Raw genomic sequence first — 21,538 nt, forward strand, 5'->3', positions numbered from 1 at the left:
CCAACCCACACCACCATGCCGTCTCTCTCCTCCTATATAGTCCTCTCCACCAATCCGTGCTCTGCTACCCACACGCCGAGCGCACCGCTCTCCTCCAACCAGGAGCGGCTCTTGCAGCTTGTCAAGTTGGTGAGAGGCAGCTGGGTAGAAGCTGTACGCTCCTCTCCCAGCGCCACATTGTGGGAGAGCAGATGCATAGAATAAGTCTTAATTCCAGTAACAGTATAGTCCGAGTTGCTCCCCACAGGGGACAGGATCTTTTCACCCCAAGAGAAATGGAGGCAGGGTGGGGATAGGGGATGTCATGGCCGCAGGCCTCAGAATCCGGAACTGCAGCTGGAGAGACTCGGCCCTGCAAACAGGGAGGGGACGTTCTGTCCAATCCCGGCCACTGCTGCAGGCCAGAGGATCTGCCCCATGGGGCCTGTGGCTTTCCAGGGAACGCATTCGCTAGAGTGGGAGAGATAGAAGTCCAGAGCTTGGGGAGGAGGGGATCATTTCTTCCCAGGGTGTGAGCGTTGGGCGCAGGGCCAGACACTCTGCCCAGCCTCCTCCCTGGGCGCTGGGCCCAGGCACTGGGTGAGGAAGCCGCTGCCCCTCCTCTCCTCCACTTTAAAAACAACATGTATTTTTGTTGCATTTTAAAGGCAGAGAGAAGATGGAGGTAGGGAAAGACAGAAACGGATCATCCATCCGCTGGTTCTCTCCACAAATGCCCACAGCAGCCAGGGCTGGGCCAGGCCCAGGCTAAGAGCAGAACCAGGGATTCTACCTTCGATGCAAGTGGTCCTTGGGCCATCAGGGGCTGCCTCCCAGGGCTCCCATTAGTAGGAAGCTGAATGGGAAGCAAAGAACCCAGACCCTGTGAGATGAGGGTGCCCCAAGTTGGGCCTTGACAGCTTTGACAAGTACTGGCCCCCCTCCTCTGCCCTGGCCTTGGGTGGGAGGAGGGGCTTGGGCCATGGCAGCGCCCCCAGCCAGCAGAGGCCTTCCCACCCCAAACTCCCTGGAAGCACGCGTGACTTGGCAGCCGGAGGCGGGGGGCCGCAGTGTAGGGGAGCCCTCCCCTACCTGGAAAGATGCGCGCAGCCCGGACTCGCGGAGAGCGAGGGCGCCGCTGATTGGCCCCAAGTTCTGCAGAGCCATCCAATGGGCGCGGAGGGCGTGGCCGGGCCTCGGGTCGCCAGGGCGGTGCGCACAGCTGTGAGCTTCAGCGTCCCAGCCGTTCCTGCCCGCACCGTTCCCGGTCCCGCTCCAGTGCCCGCAGCTTGCTGCCCCCGCCCCCAGGCCGGCTTCCTAGGGCTGTCCGCTACCCTCCACCATGGGCCTGGAGCTCTACCTGGACCTGATGTCCCAGCCCTGCCGCGCCGTCTACATCTTCGCCAAGAAAAACGGGATCCCCTTTCAGCTGTGCCCCGTGGATCTGCTCAAAGGTGGGCGAGGCCGGTGGGTCGGAGCAGGCTGGGGAGTCGGAGCCCCCTGTCCGGACTGCGGCGCTCGGCCAGGCCGGCTGTGCAGGCAGCTGGGAAGCGCCAGACTCCCCAGCGTGGAAGCCGTTGCATCAGTTAGCAGTTGTGTATTTTCAAAGGGTCCTGATGTTTGCCGCAAAAAGTATAGGACGGAAGGGAGCCGGGCAGCTGGAGAGGAGGGGGGAGGTGGGGAGCAAGGACCAGAGCAACCTCCTCATCTTCTACCAGGAGTAGCCTCCGTCCCCTGCCTCTGGGCATCCACCTGCAGAGGGTTACTCTTCCTGGATCTGATCCCTGCCTCTGGGTCCTGCCTGCCTCTGCCTAGGTCCTTTTGCTTGTCTGCCTTCCTCGCCATTCTTCTGCTTTTGCTTTTTCCTGCCTCTGATTGCCCGTGGCGGCGGCGCTTACTCAGCTGGAGGGAGGTCAGCACCTTCATCTGAGAGGCAGTGTTCACAGGTCTGGCTGGCCTGGAAAGACGCAGCTGGAACAGAGTCTAGGGGATGAAACAGGGCTACAGCTGCACACTAGGGCAGGCACCATGGCCAGGAGCACTTGGGGAGGCCAGAGGGCAGCCCTGCTCCAAGGAACCCTTACACTGCTGCCTTTGGTACCCCCAGCTTGGGGTACCTGCTATGGGACAGCAGCTGGACACAGAGGTGTTTTCTTTCTTTCTTTTCCTTTCTATTATTTTCTGTTTCTTAAGATTTACTTATTTAAGGGTTGGTGCTGTGGCGTAGTGGGTAAAGCCGCTGGCTGCAGTGCCGGCATCCTATATTGGTCCCAGTTTGAGTCGTGGCTGCTCCACTTCCAGTCCAGCTCTCTGCTAATGTGCCTGGGAAAGCAGTAGAAGATGGCCCAAGTCCTTTGGCCTCTGAACCAATGTGGGAGACCTGGAAGAAACTCCTGGCTCCTGGCTTTGGCCTGGCCCAGCTCCGACTGTTGCAACCATCTGGGGAGTGAACCAGCAGACAGAAGGCCCCTCCCCCTCCCCACCTCTGCCTCTCTGTCACTCTGCCTTTCAAATAAATAAGTAAACATTTTAAAAATTTACTTTTTTAAAAGGCAGAATGAGAGAGAGAGAGAGAGAGAGAGAGAGAGAGAGAGAGAGATCTTGCATCCACTGGTTCACTCCCCAAATGCCCACAACAGCTGGGGCTGGACCAGGCCAGAGCCAGGAGCCAGGAGCCAGGAACTCCATCTGCGTCTCCCACATGGGTAGTAGGAACCCAGGTACTTGGGCCGTCATCCACTGCCTCTCAGATGCATTAGCAGGAAGCTGGATGGGAAGTGTGGAGTAGCGGGGACTCCAGCTGCTGCGCCTATAAGGGCTGCAGACATGCCAAGTGGCAGATTAACCTGCAGCGCTGCGACACCCGCCTCCAGAGACAGTGGCTGAAGGAAGAATGGGCAGGGTTGACTGTGCCCATCCAGTAGAGGGAGAATGACGCTATGAGAAGGTCCAAGGCGAGGCTGGAGCCTGGCTGGATGGTGGCCCCCCTGCCTCCCCACACGTTAACCGGGCACCCAGCAAACTCTGCAGCACACCTCTGGGCTGTGGGGCTGCAGCTGTGGTGTGCAAGTGATTTAGACCTGAGAACCCTCGTGGAGACGGGGCTGTGAGGGTCTGGCCCAGGGAAGGAAGACGTAAGCTGAGCTGTGGGAGTCTGTGTGGCTGGGGAAGGGAGTGTGGACAGGTGTTCTTGGTGAGAGCAAGGTTAGGCTGAGAGCCTAAGCAGGCAGGGGTGGCAGGAGTTGGCGCACGGTGGGGGGGCATTCAAGTCACCCAGCCTGCTCAGAAGGGCCCGAGTCCCCATTTGGGATGAGAGATGGATCAAGGTGGGCAGGCTTGGAGTCCCGAGGAGGCTGGAGTTCCTGACAAGGGGTCCAAGGGCGTGGACAAAGGGAAGATGGTCCTGTAGTGGGGTCGGATCTGTGGATCCGATCTCTTCCCAGATAGAGCCTTCGGAAAGCTGGTGCTGGATTTAGGAGTAGGGGGAGGGAGAGACCTCAGCAGGCTCAGCACCCCCCTCCCGCCTCCCCTCTCTGGTCTGTCCCACAGGCCAGCACTACACTGAGTCCTTTACCCAGGTGAACCCCCTGAGGAAGGTGCCGGCCTTGAAGGATGGAGACTTCACCTTGGCTGAGAGGTAACGGGTCCCCGGGGTCCATTCGGCCAGCTGTGGCCCACGGTTGACAGTTTCCATCCCAGCAGATGTGCTCCGAGCACCTAGGCCAGCCCCAGGGTGGACAGTGAGCTGAGCAGACAGAGGCACCCAGGCTGGGAATAGAGCCACTGAAGGCCTGGTACCTCCACTCCACACCAGCATGCTGCAGACGGGGAAACTGAGGCCAAGAGAGGGGAGGGGCTTGCACAGGGCCCCAGGGCCCAGGCTACTCCTGGGCCTCTCCATGGCCAGCCCTGCCCTTGGAGGGCAGGGGAGGTGCTGTGTCTCACACCCACCGCAGCAGGCTCTCAGCTGCCCTGGATCGGGGGCTTGCTGGGGAAGCCGGTATTCATGGAGGATCTGGAGCTCAGAGTGGGGGAGAAGTTAAAGACAGGAAGCCATGGAGGACTTCCTGGTGGAGGGGGCTAGAGGGTTCGGGCAGATTGATAGGAGGAGGTGGATGGGGGTGTGAAGCAATGTCTGAATGTCACCTGGAAGCCTTCCCCCAGCCCCAGGAGAGCGTGAGGGGCCAGCTGTCCTCGCTTCTGCTCTGTCCTCGCTTCTTGCTCTGTCCATGCTTGGCCGATGTGGTGGGGAGTGGAATCCAAGTTGTGCTTGTCCCCCAAGGTTCACACTGGCTACCCTCTCCTCCTGGAAGCCTTCTCTGAGCCTCAGATCTTTTTGAAAGACATGTCGCTTTGTGTCGCACTTTGGCACTCAAGTTCCGATGATAGGGATGGCCCCAAGGTTGAGCTGTGTGAGCCTGGGCAGTCGCCTACCCTCTCTGAGCCTCCCATGGCAATTATGAAAACACCCCCCCCCCTACACACACAAAATTGCTGAACATTGATCTAGGCCTGTCCTGCACCCCTGCCTTGTCCCTCCCCCCCCGCCCCTGTCGCCGCCCCAGTGTGGCCATCCTTCTGTATCTGAGCCGCAAGTACAAGGCCCCTGACCACTGGTACCCCCAGGACCTGCAGGCCCGCGCCCGTGTGGATGAGTACCTGTCGTGGCAGCACACCACCCTGAGAAGTTGCTGCACCAGGGCCACGTGGCAGAAGGTGAGCCTTGGGGGCCAGGAGCACCTCCGGGAGACCCGAGACCTTAGGACAACAAATCCTGAGAGCCCAGAACCTGCCCAGCCCAACAGACAAGGGGTGATTCGCCTAGTGGGCCATCCATCCTGAGCTCCCAGCAGTTAACTCCCGGGGCCATGTCTGCCTGGGGGTGTGGCTCTTTGGGGAAGATGAAAACAAACAAACAAACAAAAGCAAAACAAAACTCCTCACCTTGCTACATTTGTTCATTCCCCGAATGGCTGCAATGGCCAGGCCTGGATCAGGCCAAAGTCCATTGTGGTCTCCCACATGGGTGTCAGGGGCCATCTTCTGCTGCTTTCCCAGGGACCTGGCTCTTGGAAGGGGAGCAGCCAGGACTGTAACTGGTGGTGCCATAACGCACCTGAAGTGACATTCTTTGCCATACTTTTGGAAACCCACCAGACTTTTTTTTTTTTTTTGTACTGAAAAAAAAAAAAAAAAGGCCAGGGAACTCAGCAGGGGCTTAATTGAAAGCCAGAGAGACACGGTCATTAGCGGTAAAACCGTGTTTAATTTCAGCAGCACTCAAGTGTGCACACAGCAACGCAGCACACACCTGCTGGCTTTATTATGCAACGTGTGCATGTCTGAGCTGCGTGCTCTGAATTAATATTTGCATAGCACTCACCTTGTACCTGGGACACGGTGTGTGCCCTGTGAGTGTGAGGGAGCAGGGTGGACATGCATGCTCGTGCCCTGTGCAGGCAGTCTGTTCTGGGGGGCTGGGGGGCACACGGCAGCAAGTGGGTTCCCAGGACTTTAAACTTGAGCTTCTACCTCAAGCCTATGTGGGAGCCAGGAGCAGAACCCCCTCAAGTTGGTGGGAGTGGAAGCCTGGGGCATTTGAGGGCAGAATGCAGAGAAGACGAGCGGAGGGAGGGGAGATCTTTGCTACTCAAAGTGAGGGCGAGGGACCAGGAGTGTCTGTGGGGAGCAACTCGGACTAGACTGTTACTGGAATTAAGACTTATTCTATGCATCTGCTCTCCCACAATATGGCGCTGGGAGAGAAGAAAACAGCTTCTACACAGCTGCCTCCAGTTCAGCCAATAAACTGTAGGACTTGCTCCTGATTGGAGGAGAGCAGCGAACTCGGCGTGTGGGCAGCCGAGTTGGGATTGGTGGAAGAGGACTATAAAGGAGGAGAGAGACAGCATGCACCAGGAACATCTAAGGGGAACACCTGTGCAGCCCCCGAGAGAGCCGGCCGGCGGTGTGCCGCTCCCCTGCGGAAGTGGGGAATGTGGCAGGGGGAACCGCCCTTCCACGGAGGTGGAAGGGACAGTAGCCAACCCGGGAAGAACCAGCAGCAAACCCGGGGAGGGCTGAGCAGACGAAAGAACAGCGCAGGGTTTAGTGTCGTTCCTCCACGAAGAGGGGGAGCGACAGTGTTGGTGTCACCAGGGAGTTGCTGGAAATGCAGAGTGCCAGGCCCCACCCAGCCTCCTACTGATTAGGAACCTGCACCTTAAGTAGATCCTGGAGTGGCAGCAGGAATTCACCCACATTCCCATTTGAGGAGCCCGGGGTGCAGTGGGAGTGGGGAGAGAGCAGCTCAGGCCCTTGGGGGTGGGGGCTTGTGTCAGGGTAGTGGGGAACCTTGGAGGGCTTCCTGCAGGAGGAGAATGGGCAGGATGAGATTGCGGAAGGAGCCCACTGGGTGCCCTGTATGGGGGGGGGGGGCGGTCCCTGTCTGGGTAGGAGACAAGGGCCGCAGGTGGCCAGAGAGAAACTGAGAGATGTGATGGACAGGATGAGGGCAGGACCCAGCATGGGCTGGGATCTGACGCTGGCCCTCCCTGCACCTGCTGGCCCACCAGCTGCTGTTCCCTGTGTTCCTGGGCCAAGCTGTGCCCCCTGAGACGTTGGCAGCCACGTTGGCTGAGCTGGACAGGTGCCTGCAGCTGCTTGAGGACAAGTTCCTGCGGGACCAGCCCTTCCTTGCTGGTCCCCAAATCTCCGTGGCTGACTTGGTGGCCATCACAGAGCTGATGCATGTGAGTGACACGGGGGTGGGGGTGCAGGGAGGTGGTCGCCCCCTGGGGTTTGAGTTGTCTCGGGATGGTGCCGAAGTCTTAGCTCTTGTTGCTATATCTCTCTGGCTATGAGGTCCTGGATGAGACACCTCCCTCCCCTGTAATTATCAGTCTTCTCATCTATAAAATGGGTCTGAACACCCCTCCCTGAGGGGCCCATCCCACCAGTGGGGGGAGGGGCACTTCCATCTAGGAATTCACCAAGCAGATCGGGAAGCGTGCAATTGGCCTCACCCCTTCTTCCCTGCACCCTCTTGCCGCAGCCCGTCAGCGCCGGCTGTCGCATCTTCGAAAGCCGCCCGAAACTGGCTGCGTGGCGCCAGCGTGTGGAGGCTGCGGTGGGGGAGGATCTCTTCCGGGAGGCCCACGCGGTGATCATGAAGGCCAAGGACATACCCCCGGCAGAACCGGCCGTGAAGGAAAAGCTGGGGCCCTTACTGCAGGTGTTGCTGCAGTGAGTGGGAGGCCCCGGCTAGCGGAGCCGCGATGTCCCCGGCTGTAGGCAGAACACTGCCAAGTGCTCTGTGCCCCACATTCCTGTGGTCATTCAGTCTGTGTGCGCCTTTTGTCACCTGTCCACTGTCACCCTTCCTTCCATCGGACCTCCAGGTCACCTCTGGAACGAGCTTGAATAAACACTGATTCAGCTGATGTCCATTGGAAACTTGCCTTGGTTTCTCCTCGCCTGGGGGCTCAAGTTCAAGGCGTTGAACTCTGCTGCACTGAGGGCCTTGCAGACCTCACACGTCTCAGACGTCTGCCCCCGATCCCACCTCCCGCCTTGGCCTTGTGGCCTCCAATCATACAGGCCCCCTCTTCATCATCTTAGCCTGGTGCTTTTTCTGGGGCGACTTCTCTGACCTGCACAGCCCCAGGCTAGGCCAGGTGACCCCTCTGGGCTCCTCAGCTCTTGTGTTTCCCGACTTCAGTCCTGGCAGGGAGCCCCTGGGTGGAGCACAAATCACAGATGGTGGCTGAGCCAGGGAAGAGGTGTCTGATGAGGGCTGACTTGATCAGCTGGGTCTGTCTCCGCCCACCGGGGAAGACAATCCCTGGTCCTGCAGGTGCAGTGGAGCAGCCGGACTGGCCCATGCCCAATCTTCACTCTGACCTTGGCTTCTCCAGTCTTGCCACCTGCAGGCTGTCACAGCCCACCTCCATGTCTTGTGTCCCAGGCCTTCTGATAGATGAATCTTGGAATAAGCTAACTGCTAACAGGACAGGCGGGACTATGGCAGGAAGCCCCTTGAATATGCACACTTGTGGGGAATTTAATGCATGTAATTGAAGTCACACGTGGGCACATTTGTGGATGTTTGATATTTACAATGGACAGGCGTCCCAACACTGGTAAGACTTAGGTGTGGCCAGCAGGTTACCACGGGTTCAATGGTTCACTGTTGTCACAAGAGACTAAGAGACAGGTGTCTTGGGGACCAGGTGGAGGTGCAATTCCACCAAGGGTCTTGCCCAGCTCTAACTGCACCTGTAGGTGTCACCAGGTGTCCTGATTGCTGCAGAAAAGCACATGGCAACTGGTTAGGGAAATTTTTAAGCCCCTGGGGTGGTGGTTACTGGGGTCCAGCCAGAAGAAAGCCCCCAAAGGGTATGCTTGTGTGTGTACTGCGGGTGTCACACCTCCCCATGAGCTAGAACGTGGAGACCGCGGGACGGGAAACCCCCACCGGCAGGGCTGGAGCGGGGTGGGCGGAGCCCTCTACTTGCGGGTGCGGTTGCACTTGACCTGCTTAGGTAGGAGGGGATTTTCGGAAATCAGAGCCAACGCACTTGAACCTTGTCTGCAGAGGCGCAGGTGTAGCTTGGACGCCAGCCAATCGGGCAGCGCTGAGACCCTCCCCAGCCAATAAGAAGCCCGCTGGCCGTGGCGCCCCGCCTCCTGCCCAGTTTGCAAACTAAGGGAACCTCTGGCCAGAGGACACCGCGTTCCTTCCCTGCGGCTACTGCTGGCACCCTCGCGCCAGACATGCCGTTCGTGGAGCTGAACACGAACCTTTCCACCGACCGCGTGCCCACGGGGCTGGAGAAGCGGCTGGGCGCGGCCACCGCCGCAATCCTGAGCAAACCCGAGGACGTGAGTGTGGCAGGGGGCGGGGAGGGCGGGTGTAGGGGAGACTGAGAGACCAGGCTTCCGGCCCTGGCTGCGCCGGGACTCCAACAGTGACCCCGACCCACCTGCCCGCTTTCCGCGTTTGCTCGTGGTCGCCTTCCCCAACCGTGACCGCGAGGTGACCCTAAAAGGACGCCGGCGCATGCACCCGGCCCTGACTCGCCCGGGGCCCTCTCGCTTCGGCTTTCCCAGTGATACGTTGGTGTCCCCCCCGCAGCGCGTGAGCGTGACGGTGCGGCCGGGCCTGACCATGGTGCGGGGCGGCTCCACGGAGCCCTGCGCTCAGCTGTGCGTCTCCTCCATTGGCGTGGTGGGCACCGCCGAGCAGAACCGCGGCCACAGCGCGCGATTCTTTGAGTTCCTCACCAAAGAGCTGGCCCTGGGCCAGGACAGGTGCGTAGGGCCGTGGGAAGTGGGGATGGGGGTGGGATCGCTTTGGGACAATGCACAGGGGAGGCAGTGATCCTGGCTCAGGGCCCCCACATCCCTCACCCTGCCCACGAGGGACAGACATATCAGGCTCCCAGGCCCCTAGTGACAGCTCCTTGGTGGTCCTGTAAATGAATGAATGAATCGGTCCTGCAGTGGTACCCGTGACACCTGTTCAAAGGGTGGCTTCTAGACCTCAGTATTCCCAGGTATGAACCTAGAAGGCAACCTGGTATGGCCCTGAAGAAGCCAGAGTCTGATTTTCTTTCTTTTTAAAGATTTTATTTATTTATTTGAAAGTCAGTGTTACAGTGAGAGGGGAGGCAGATTGAAAGAGAGAGAGAGAGAGAGAGAGAGAGAGAGAGAGAGTGAGTGTCTCCCATCCACTGGTTCACTCCCCAATTGGCCACAACGGCCAGAGCTGTGCCGATCCAAAGCCAGGAGCCAGGAGGTTCCTCTGGGTCTCCCAGGTGGGTGCAGGGGCCCAAGGACCTGGGCCATCCTCCACTGCTTTCCCAGGCCATAGCAGAGAGCTGGATGGGAAGTAGAGCAGCCTGGTCTCTAACCGGCACCCCAGAGTCTGATTTTCTAAAACTTTTCCAGGCAGCTCAGAAGAAATTCTGGGGCTGTCCTGGGGTCCCAGGAGAAACTCAGGAACACGGTCACAGAACGCTGAAAAGACAGCTAGGTCTGGGGTCAGCACCACTGGGGGACCCCAGGCAAACCTGGAGATGAACCATCCCCAGCTCACAGCCTCTCTTGGGTGAACAGAGTTGGGGGAGGGGAAGGTCCAGCGACTTCCCTCCGCCACAGTAAGGTGCTAACCCCCCAGGAGCGGCATCGCGGGGCTGGCCTTCCAGGGATTTTGCATGATGAGGTATTAGCCATGGAGCTGATGACATTTTCCCCCTCTCTCTCCTAAAAGGATATCTATTCACTTTTACCCCCTGGAGCCTTGGCAAGTTGGCAAACAAGGGACAGTCATGACATTCTTATGATTAGCACAGAGAGATCCGGGACGCCTGTGAGCCGGCTGCCTTTTCCAGAGCTGCCCCCTGATGGGGTGGGGGCCTGGGGGATGCCAGCTTTGAGCGCGCACCCCACCCTGAGGCAGCCCTGCCTGTGCCCTCACCGTCCTCCTGGTCTCCACCCTGCTGACAAATAAATGAAGAGAGAGCCTCATGGTTCAGACCTGACTTGTGCACCGCCCTGTCCCCGTCCCCAGCATCCTGGGCCGCCACGGGCAGCGTGCTTGGGGTGTGTGTGTGTGTGTGTGTGTGTGTGTGGCAGGAACTCCCCGGAGCTTGGAGGAGAAGCGTCTCTTGAGCTGGGGACCTGGTTGCCATGGTTGCAGTGCTCACATATCGGGGTAGAGGGCTCAGCCTGGTGGCTGCACTGTGCAGGCTGGGGGTGAGGTGCAGGCAGCTGGCCTGGCCTGGGGCTTCCTGCAGACCCTGCTGAGCTCCTGAGGTGCCTGAGGCTGAGGCGGCCTGGGCCATTGCTCCTCCGAGGACTGCTGAGCCCTGCCTGGGCCTGGGGCAGGCTGGGCTGCAGGGACCTCCCCTGGACTTCACTTTCTCCCTTGATTCTTAGCAAGGCTTCTCTGTACCTTCTATGCACATTGCAAATCTCAGGCTTTGGAGCGCCCAGGCTGCAAATCCAGTGTCTGCCATCAGACAGTGAGTGAATGCAGTCCCTGCCCTCATTTTTTTTGTTTTAAATCTATTTGAAAGAATGAGTGACAGAAAGAGGAGGAGAGACAGAGAGAGCAAGAGATTTTCTATCCACTGGTTCACTCCCTAACTGGCCTCAACAGCCTGGGCTGGACCAGGCTGAAGCAAGGAGCCAGGAACTCCATCTGGGTCTCTCAGGTGGGTGGCAGGGGCCCAGGTACTTGGGGCTGCCTTCCCCTGCTTTCCCAGGCACATTAACAGAGAGCTGGGTTGGAAGTGGAGCAGCTGGGGCTCGAACCAGCCCTCCAATGTAGGATGCTGGCATCACAGTGTATGCTTAACCTGCTCTGCCACGAGGTCAGCCCTATCCCTGCCCCTCATCTAAATGTACTCTGCTTTCCTATTTCAGCGCACAGGTGGGCAGAATGGGGACCTCGCGGGAAGTGTCCATTTCAGTAGCTCTCCCGGCATCCCCCACAGCGTCTCGCGCTGCCTGGCACTGAAGCATGTGAGGATCCTTGCCCCCAGTGCTCCAGGGAAAGACCGAATGGCGATTTTCAGTCTGTACATTGCGTTCTGCGTGGCTAATAATCGCGTTGCAGTGGAATATGCCACACCTGCTGTGTTCGTACCTGACGCCGGCTGAGCACTCTCAGGCCTTGGAGTTCCTTCCTCTGCATCCCTAACTCACTCGGCACCTTTTCCTTTGCCAGCGCGCTTCATGGGCTGAAGTCCTGGGGCTTGGCTAGATCACCTAGCCTGCTCAGAAGCCAGAGTCCTCCCACCTGGGCTAGGATGATGGCTCGGAGGAAGCCCGGATGGAGCTGACCTGGTGTGGGGGTGCATCACAGCTCCAGGGCATCTCCCCCAACACCAGGCCCAGGTGGGAGGCTGCTTGGTTCAGCTCCCAGCGGACACAGGACTGATGAAGCTCTGATGGGGTCAGGATCTGTGATCTGGTGACCAGCTGACCGGCCTCTTTCTCTGCCCCTCTCAGGGGCCCCAGAAGCCTGGTGCCTGCAGGTAGGGGTCAGGGGTCTTCAGAGACCTCAGAGTGCTGGGGGTTCTCCCCATGGATCTCCCCTACAGGCCAGCTCTGTACCGGAGGTCTGATAATCTCTGGAGCTCAGGCTGTGCAGAGCAGACCCGAAGAGGGAGAAGGGAAGGGAGGGAGTCGTGGAAGAATCACTGTGGGAGGAAGGGAGAGCTCAGGTCGCTGGAGGGCAGTGGGACAGGGTGAGAAGTGCTACCCTGCTGTCGCCTGGAAGGGTCCCTCCCAGCCCAGGGAGAGTGGGACCAGCGGCTGGCTTCCAGCTTTGGCCTGGCTCAACCCCAGCCATTGCGGATACTTGAGGAGTGAGCCAAGATGGGAGTACACTTACTTGCTCTCTCCCTCTCTCTCTCCCCTCCCTCCCAAATAAGTAAATTAAAATATAAAGAGTTCTAGGGGCCGGTGCTATGGCACAGCGGGTTAAAGCCCCAGCCTGAAGCACTAGCATCCCATATGGGCACTGGTTCGAGTCCTGGCTGCTCCTCTTCTAATCCAACTCTCTGCTGTGGCCTGGGAAAGCAGTAGAAGATGGCCCAAGTCCTTGGGCTCCTGCACCCATGTAGGAGACCTGGAAGAAGCTCCTGGCTCCTGGCTTCGGATCAGCTCAGCTCGGGCCATTACAGTCATTTGGGAAGTGAACCAGCGGAATGGAAGACCTCTCTCTCTCCCTCTCTCTCTCTCTCTCTCCTTCTCTCCCTCTCTCCCTCTCTCTCTCTGGCTCTACCTCTCTCTCTATCTATCAAATTAATAAAATAAATCTTTTAAAAAACAAAAAGTTCTATTCAGATCTGAGACCTAGAACAATAAATCCTGAAATTCCAGAGCCCGCCCAGCCCAAGCACTTGTGGGGAACCAACATGGAGCAAGAGGGGAAACCAAGGCACACAAGCAAGGAGTGATTCCTCCAGTGGGTCTTTGACGCTGAGCTCCCAACGGCTAGCCCCAGGCCCGTCTGCATACTCCAGGCTGCCTGGAAATACTGTCCTTTGAGAGAGACAAAACCAAAAACGACAATAACACAGCATCAAGTCCTGACTATGCTACACACCGATTCTCAGATGCAGAGGTGCTGCCACATTTAAAAAGTCCCAGCAGGAAGGAGACTCTTCCATCAACTTCTGGATATGGAAGGACTTTCCAAGCCCAAGCACAGCAGAACCCAACAAAGAGAAGTCTCATCCATTTAACTTAACAGTGAGATTTGGTGTATGACGTAAAGACTGAAACGTAAGCCCAGCAAAAAACAGGGAAAGGTCATGGTCAAAATACGTGAGACATGAGTGGCATTCATTCAGAAGCCCTTGGGATCCCAGCAGGCAAAGACAGGGGAGAAAAACAGGCCAGGGAGGGCAGCAGGGGTTTCAAGCAGGCAATGCGTGCATGACTTCAGGCTTACGCTCAATGGTGGGCAAGCAGGTGCACAGAGCACAGTGTGCGCTGTGTTTGATTTATCCACAGTTCCTGCGTTTGGAAACGCATGTTTTCAGAGCACTCACATAGCGGCCAGCACAGCGGGTGCCTGGATACGTGAGGAAGCCGACTGGGCACACTCTCGCCTCGTGCAGTGGGCACCGCTGCTCTGTGGCATCAGTAGGTGTCAGTGAGTGAACCTTGAGTCTCTGGGGGCTCAGAGCGGAGCCCCCTCAGTGTGGTGCAGCAGGAGCTGGGTGCGTTAGAGGACAGAACAGGGAAGACCTGAGCAGGGTGGGGGGAGACCTTTGTCACTCAAGGTGTGGTCCAGGGACCAGAGGCGCTGTTATCCCAGGGAGTTGCTGGAAACCGGGAGCCTTGGGCCCCACCCCAGCTGCTACTGATCAGGAACACGCAGCTCACCGGCCAGGTGGGAGTCTACACCTGGAGGTTCACACACACATTCCCATTGGAAGGTCTCACACACACACACACAGAGACAGAGAGAGAGAGAGAGAGAGAGAACATGAGGGGCCAGCATTGTGGCATGCAGCCTGTGACCTTGGCTTCTCATAGGAGTACGGGTACCCTGGCTACTCCACTCTTGATCCAACTCACTGCTAATGCCTGCAGTGCCAGCATCCCATATGGGTGCTGGTTCAGGTCCCAGCTGCTCCACTTCCGATCTAGCTCTCTGCTATGGCCTGGGAAAGCAGTAGAAGATGGCCCAAGTCCTTGGGCCCCTGAACCCATGTGGGAGACCCAGAAGAAGTTCCTGGCTGGCTCCTGGCTCCGGATCAGCGCAGCTCCAACCATTGCAGCCATCTGGGGAGTGAACCAGCAGATGGAAAACTCTCTCTCTGTAACTCTGCCTTTCATTTTATTTTTTATTTTTATTTTTTGACAGGCAGAGTGGACAGTGAGAGAGAGAGAAACAGAGAAAGGTCTTCCTTTTCTGTTGGTTCACTCCGCAAGTGGCCGCTACGGCCGGCACAGTGCAGCTGGTGCGCTGCACCTGTCCGAAGCCAGGGGCCAGGTGCTTCCTCCTGGTCTCCCATGCGGGTGCAGGGCCCAAGGACCTGGGCCATCCTCCACTGCCCTCCTGGGCGACAGCAGAGAGCTGGACTGGAAGAGGAGCAACCGGGACAGAATCCGGCGCCCCGACTGGGACTAGAATCCAGGGTGCCAGCACCGCAGGCGCAGGATTAACCTAGTGAGCCGCAGCGCTGGTCTGTAACTCTGCCTTTCAAACAAATAAATAAATCTTAAAAAAAAAAAACTAAACGAGAGAATCTGAGCTTTCAAAATAATCAAATATATACATATTTATACATATATATATGTGTGTGTGTGTGTGTGTATTTTTATATATGTATGTATATTATGGGAGATCCAGCAGGAGTCTCAGGCTCCAGGCTTTGGTTTGACCCAGCCCTGGCTGTTGGGGCCATGTGGGGAGTAAAACCCAGTAATGGAAGAGCTTTCTCTCTGTCTCTCCCTTTCTCTCTGTAACTCTGCTTTTCAGTAAAAATAAATCTTTTTTTAAAAAATGAAGATAAATGATATACAAAAGAGAGAAATCTGGGGTGCAGTGGGAGTGGGGAGAGAGCAGCTCAGGCCCTTGGGGGTGGGGGCTTGTGTCAGGGTAGTGGGGAACCTTGGAGGGCTTCCTGCAGGAGGAGAATGGGCAGGATGAGATTGCGGAAGGAGCCCACTGGATGCCCTGTATGGGGGGGGGGGGCGGTCCCTGTCTGGGTAGGAGACAAGGGCTGCAGGTGGCCAGAGAGAAACCGAGAGATGTGATGGACAGGATGAGGGCAGGACCCAGCATGGGCTGGGATCTGACGCTGGCCCTCCCTGCACCTGCTGGCCCACCAGCTGCTGTTCCCTGTGTTCCTGGGCCAAGCTGTGCCCCCTGAGACGTTGGCAGCCACGTTGGCTGAGCTGGACAGGTGCCTGCAGCTGCTTGAGGACAAGTTCCTGCGGGACCAGCCCTTCCTTGCTGGTCCCCGAATCTCCGTGGCTGACTTGGTGGCCATCACGGAGCTGATGCATGTGAGTGACACGGGGGTGGGGGTGCAGGGAGGTGGCCGCCCCCTGGGGTTTGAGTTGTCTCAGCTCATGCTGCTCTTTCTGGCTATGCAAGTCTGCATGACCCATGTTGCATGTGAGCCTTAGCCTTTGCATCTTCACAATGGGCTGAAGATCTCTGCAGTGGATCTCTCCAGTGTCTCCCAGGATGGGGCACCTCGCCCATCACCTAGGGGGCAGAAGAGGCAAGATACAACCCAGGTACTCACCAAGTTACCAGACCTCTCAATATATTGCGTAGTTGCTGAGTCTCCAAATGCCAGCTCAAACCAGCCGTGTGGACCAGGGTATGGAGGCTGCACCGAAGAGGACTTTCCCCAGGAGGCCCCTGCAGTTCTGAAGGCCAAGGCTAAGCCTCCAGCAAACCCTGCCATGAGGGAGAAGCTGAGGTCCACAGTGAAGCGTTTCTCACACTGAGCTAGTGGCCAGGTGGGGAACTGGGGACTCCTCTAGGATCCCTGACCCATGTGTGACTCCTTGAGTCCTGGCAGGGAGCAGGCCCCGTCCCTCCTGGGTTGAGGTTGACTTACAGATGGGGGTTGGCCCAGTGAAGTGGGGTCTGAGTCAGGAATGACCTTGGTGCCCTGGGTCTGTCTCCTTTCTCCCGCAGGTGCTGTGTGAGTCTGGTTCATGGACCCCGTTGCTGGGAGGGACGTTCCTGGCCTTGCAGGTGTGGTGAGCAGTGGTCCTGACTGATACCCACTCTTCACCCCACCCACTGCCCACAGCCTTCTCCATGCCCCACTCCAAGTCTCAGATTTGGCCATCTTTTTTTTCTTTTAATATTTATTTGTTTATTTGAAAGAGTTACACACAGAGAGGAGAGGTGGGGGGGGTGTCTTCCATCTGCTGGGTCATTCCCCCACTGACTGCACAACCAGAGTTATGCTGATCTGAAGCCAGGAGCCAGGAGCTTCTTCCAGATCTCCCATGTGGGTGCAGGGGCCCAAGGACTTGGGCCATCTTCTGCTGCTTTCCCAGGCCATAGAAGAGAGCTGGATTGGAAAAGGAGCAGCCGGGACTCAAACCGGTGCCCATATGGGATGGTGGCACTGCAGGCGGTGGCTTCACCGTCTACACCCCAGTGCCAGTCCCAAGACTTGACCATCTTCAGGGCTGTTACCACCCATGCTCTGATGTCTGCATCCTGTAATAAAGGAAGTACTAATAGGACGAGGTCATGACAAATTGTCTCGGCTAATTTGCCTCCCCATGGAGGTCCCTTTCATATGTACATACACACATATTTTTAGATGTTTATTTATTTATTTCAAAGGCAGAGAGAAAGCAAGAGTGAGAGTCAAAAAGATGAATCCTTCATCCACTGGGTCACTCCCCAGATGCCTGCACCAGCAGGGCTGGGCCAGGGAGAACTCTGGAGCCAGGAACTCCCTCCAGGTCTATGACGGGGGTGGTAGGAACCCACCACGTACTGAGCCATCATTGCTGCCTCCTAGGATGCACATGAGCAGGACGTTGGGTCCAAAGCAGACTGGAATTAGAGCCCAGGTGCTAGGATATGGGATGTGGGCAACCACAGCAGTGGCTTAAGCTGCTGGACTACAATGCTTGTCCCAACAGGCATACGTATTAAATTTTACCTGTGTGGTAGACATGGAACATACACACTCATTCACTCTAATATTTGACATTTGGGGCTCACACTGTGGCATGGCTGGCAGAGCCGCCTCCTGCAGTGCCGGCATCCCATATAGGCGCCAGTTCAAGTCCCGGGTGCTCTACTTCCAATCCAGCTCCTTGTTAATATGCCTTGGAAAGCAGTGCAAGATGACCCAAGTTCTTGGGCCCTTGCACCTACGTGGGATACCCAGAAGAAGCTCCTGGCCCCTAGCTTTGGTTCGGCTGAGCTCTGGCCATGGCAGCCATTTGGGGAGTGCACTAGCGGTTAAGATTCTCTCTCTCTCTTTCTCTTTAACTCTGCCTTTTAAATAAATAATCTTTTAACAAATTTTTGACATTTACCGTTCAAAGACTTTGCAAGAGCGATGAAAATCACGGGAAGGCAACTACCATGGTCTGAAAAGGCTCTGCAAGCTCATACAGATGTTTAAACTCTGAAGGTTAATGGATTAATGGTTTATGGATTAAGGGTGGAACTTAGTCCAGTTATGGAGTCTAATGGCGGAAGCTCCGGAAAGTGGATTGGATCAGGCTACTGCAGTGGGACCTGGGATTTGAGTCACCATAGCTTCATAGATACAGGAGATCCTGCTACTCCAAAGATCGTACGCAGCCCCCACCCGGGTCCGCAGGAGTCACCAGGTCCCCCGGCCGCTCCAGAGAAGCGCACGCAGATTTCCATAAAGAACAAGAAGTTCTCTCATTCTGAAAAGGTGACACCTCAGTCTTGGTCCCCATGGCGATGGTTGTTGGGGTCGAACCTGGGAAGGCCTCCACGGGTGTGTTTTTTGGGGGCGTTCAGACCTCCATCTAAACGTGGGCTGGGGACGCTGTCAGCGCCCACAGCACCCCCGACGTGCAGAAAGGAGAGAGCCGGGGCCAGCGTGGAAGGCGGGGTTCCAGCGGCCCCAGCGCGACTTCCTGAAATCTGAGCCCGCCCACTTGGCAGTCCCTCCAGAGAGAGGGGCGTGTGGCCTCGGCAGCCAATGAGGAGCCCGGTTGCGTTACAGCCCCGCCCCTCACCCTTGGTCCAGGACCGCTGGGAGTCTGAGGACTCGGCGCGTCCTCTCCCGGCCTGCGCTCCTCACTCTCCCGCCGGACATGCCGTTCGTAGAGCTGGACACGAACCTGCCCGCCGACCGCGTGCCCGCGGGGCTGGAGAAGCGGCTGTGCGCGGCCACCGCCGCCATCCTGAGCAAACCCGAGGAAGTAAGCGTGGCTGGGGGCAGCGGGCGAGGGGAGGCTGGGGTATCAGTGGTCCTTGCTCTGGCCACTCCGACCGCCGCCCTTCTCCCCAGGGATCGTCCCCCGGCCCGGATCCCGAAGCTCCGCCCTTCCGCCTGCCCCCGCCCCATTGCCCCCATCGCCCTCCCCAGCCGGGACCCCGCCGTGATTTCCAAGGGCCCCAGCAGGTGCCCCGCGCCCCGACCCCGAGGGCCTGTCCCCTCTCGGAGCTCAGCGCTGGCCAGCGGCCGCCATGGCGTCGGGTGATACGATGGTCTCCCCCGCAGCGCGTGAGCGTGACGGTGCGGCCGGGCCTGACCATGGTGCTGGGCGGCTCCACGGAGCCCTGCGCGCAGCTGTGCGTCTCCTCCATTGGCGTGGTGGGCACCGCCGAGCAGAACCGCGGCCACAGCGCGCGATTCTTTGAGTTCCTCACCAAAGAGCTGGCCCTGGGCCAGGACAGGTGCGTAGGGCCGTGTGTATTTGGGAGGGGGAGTGAGGGCACCCAGTGGGGCCGACTGCTCCGGGGGAGGCAGTGATCCCGACTCTGGGACCCTCAGTGGGCTTGGGGAGAAGCACACTCCTGTCCAGCCCCCAGAGACAGAAGACACGCGTGGACTTGGTGCCCCTGGACTCTTGGCGCCCCCTGGTGGTGGTCCGCCTGGCGTAGCCACAGGAGGGAAAGGGAGGGGGAATAATTCCAATGACTGTAATTACCATGCAAACACCTATCATGTTTCAGGAACTCTATAGGTTCTTTGGATCCCCAGGGCTGTCCCCAGCCCTGCTGTCCAGCCCTGCCATCCTCATGAGGTGACATCCGCATTATGACAATTTCACAGAGATTGCAAATGGCTGCAACAGCTGGGGCTGGGCTAGACTGAAGCCAGGAGCCCAGAGCTTCTTCCAGGTCTCCCACATTGGTAGCAGGGGCCCAAGGACCTGGGCCATCTTCTGCTGCTTTTCCCAGGCCGTTAGCAGGGAGCTGGATCAGAAGTGGAGCAGCCAGGACTCGAACCAGCACCTAAATGGGATACCATCGTCTGCGAGTGGCAACTTTACCTGCTCCACCACAAAGCTGGCCCCCATTTATTCCACAGATACTAGTTGGGAATAACTCTGTACCTGGCCACGAGCCAGGCTTTGAGAATGAATTCACAAGTGGCCGTGGCAGGGCACAGGCCCTCCAGAAGCCTGAAGTTAGGAGGGGTCCTGATGGCTCCCTGAACCACAGACTCATAGACAGAGCTGAGCACCCGGCACCACACAGGCTATGGTGCTGTCTCTGTCCTGGGGGAGCCATGCATAGCTGCAGCCCTCAACCACTTGTCTGTTGAGGCCAGGGGAAGGTCATGTTGGGGATGAACAGGTCTTTAAAAAGGCAGGTGGGGGGCTGGTGCTGTGGCGTAGTGGGTAAAGCCATGGCCTGCAGTACCAGCATCCCATATGGGTGCCGGTTCGAGTCCCCGATGCTCGTCTTCTGATCCAGCTCTCTGCTATGGCCTGGGTTAGCAGTAGAAGACAGCCCAAGTCCTTCGGCCCCTGCACCTACGTGGGAGACCCGGAGGAAGCTCCTGGCCCCTGGCTTCAAATGGGTGCAGCTCCAACCATTGTGGCCAACTGGGGAGTGAACCAGCAGATAGAAGATCTCTCTATCTCTCTGCAACTCTGCCTTTCAAATAAATAAATAAATCTTTTTTTTTTTTTTTTGACAGGCAGAGTGGACAGTGAGAGAGAGAGAGACAGAGAGAAAGGTCTTCCTTTGCCGTTGGTTCACCCTCCAATGGCCGCCGCGGCCAGCGCGATGTGGCCGGCGCACCGCGCTGATCCGATGGCAGGAGCCAGGAGCCAGGTGCTTTTCCTGGTCTCCCATGGGGTGCAGGGCCCAAGCACCTGGGCCATCCTCCACTGCACTCCCGGGCCACAGCAGAGGGCTGGCCTGGAAGAGGGGCAACCGGGACAGAATCCGGCGCCCCGACCGGGACTAGAACCCGGTGTGCCGGCGCCACTAGGCGGAGGATTAGCCTAGTGAGCCGCGGCGCCGGCTAAATAAATAAATCTTTAAAAATAAATATATAAGGGGGCCGGCGCTGTGGCTCACTTGGTTAATCCTCCACCTGCGGCTCCAGCATCCCATATGGGTGCCGGGTTCTAGTCCTGGTTGCTCCTCTTCCAGTCCAGCTCTCTGCTGTGGCCTGGGAGGGCAGTGGAGGATGGCCCAAGTGCTTGGGCCCTGCACCCGCATGGGAGACCAGGAGGAAGCACCTGGCTCCTGACTTCGGATTGGCGCAGCGCCAGCCACAGCGGCACCGGCCATAGTGGCCATCTGGGGAGTGAACCAATGGAAGGAAGGAAGACTTTTCTCTCTGTCTCTCACTGTCTATAACTATACCTGTCAATAAATAAATAAAAAGGCAGGTGGGCTGAGGCAGGCTGGCCTGAGAGCTTCAGTGGGAGCTCCTGGGAGGGGGCTTACACCATGAGGGTATTGGCTGAAGAGTTGATATCTTTTCCTTTCTCTTTTGAAGGATATTCATCCGCTTTTACCCCTTGGAGCCCTGGCAAATTGGCAAGCAAGGGACGGTGATGACATTCCTATGATTGGCACGCAGGGATCCGGCACGCGTGCGAGTCAGCTGCCTGTTCCAGATTTCCCAGGTTGGATCACCCCCTCAGGCGGGCAGCCCTGTGACCCACCCTCATGCTAAATAAATGAAGAGAGTTCCATCAGTCAAGCTTGTGCACCACCGGTCCCCGCCCCAGCAGCCCGGGCCTCCCCGGGCAGCGGAGCCTGCAGCTGGGATGTTCTTTCTTCAGGGTCCTTGTTTGTTTTCAGTGTTCACATCTGGGCAAGAAGGGCACAGCCTGGAAGCTTCCCTGTTCACGGCCACGTGCAGGCTGGGGGTGAGGTGTGGGCAGCTGGCCTGGCCTGGGACTTCCTGCAGACTTTGCTGACCTCCTGGGGCTCCTACCATCAGCCTGAGGTGCCAGGGCCATTGCTTCTCCGTGGACTGCTGTGCCCTGCCCGGGCATGGGGCAGGCTGGAGCTGCAGGGACCTCCCCTGGGCATTCCTGGGTTTCTACCTTCTCTCTTGATGCTTGCCCAGAATTCTCAGGAGCT

General features: G+C 57.9%; 3 protein-coding genes across 9 annotated transcripts; all 3 read left to right on the plus strand.

The window, feature by feature from the left end:
- The first annotated feature begins 1,155 nt into the window (after positions 1 to 1,155).
- Positions 1,156 to 7,421, plus strand: LOC100340711 (glutathione S-transferase theta-3). Its single transcript, XM_051837100.2, has 5 exons — positions 1,156 to 1,433; positions 3,529 to 3,616; positions 4,545 to 4,695; positions 6,555 to 6,731; positions 7,034 to 7,421. The coding sequence occupies exons 1-5, from the start codon at positions 1,322 to 1,324 to the stop codon at positions 7,226 to 7,228; spliced, it is 723 nt and encodes a 240-aa protein (XP_051693060.1). The 5' UTR covers positions 1,156 to 1,321; the 3' UTR covers positions 7,229 to 7,421.
- An 846-nt stretch (positions 7,422 to 8,267) lies between these two features.
- On the plus strand, positions 8,268 to 21,147 carry LOC100337941 (D-dopachrome decarboxylase). 7 transcript variants are annotated; one of them, XR_011385199.1, is made up of 6 exons: positions 8,353 to 8,862; positions 9,116 to 9,291; positions 15,340 to 15,516; positions 16,163 to 16,222; positions 17,545 to 18,402; positions 20,946 to 21,147. XR_011385199.1 is itself a non-coding variant. In XM_070065954.1 (3 exons), the coding sequence occupies exons 1-3, from the start codon at positions 8,755 to 8,757 to the stop codon at positions 12,797 to 12,799; spliced, it is 510 nt and encodes a 169-aa protein (XP_069922055.1). In that variant the 5' UTR covers positions 8,268 to 8,754; the 3' UTR covers positions 12,800 to 12,826. The 7 variants fall into 7 exon arrangements, 3 of the variants coding, with proteins under 3 accessions (XP_069922055.1, XP_017193992.1, XP_002722605.1); XR_011385197.1 differs by adding an exon at positions 15,794 to 15,981 and having other exon boundaries at positions 8,354 to 8,862; positions 16,163 to 18,402; XR_011385196.1 differs by having other exon boundaries at positions 8,350 to 8,862; positions 15,340 to 15,981; positions 16,163 to 18,402.
- LOC100359341 (D-dopachrome decarboxylase) lies at positions 18,267 to 21,147 on the plus strand. Its single transcript, XM_008250178.4, has 3 exons — positions 18,267 to 18,402; positions 18,705 to 18,880; positions 20,946 to 21,147. Exons 1-3 carry the CDS (start codon positions 18,295 to 18,297, stop codon positions 21,016 to 21,018), a joined length of 357 nt encoding a protein of 118 aa, XP_008248400.1. The 5' UTR covers positions 18,267 to 18,294; the 3' UTR covers positions 21,019 to 21,147.
- Positions 21,148 to 21,538: the final 391 nt, after the last annotated feature.

The sequence above is a fragment of the Oryctolagus cuniculus genome, chromosome 21 (assembly GCF_964237555.1).
Source record: "Oryctolagus cuniculus chromosome 21, mOryCun1.1, whole genome shotgun sequence".
NCBI lineage: Eukaryota > Metazoa > Chordata > Mammalia > Lagomorpha > Leporidae > Oryctolagus > Oryctolagus cuniculus.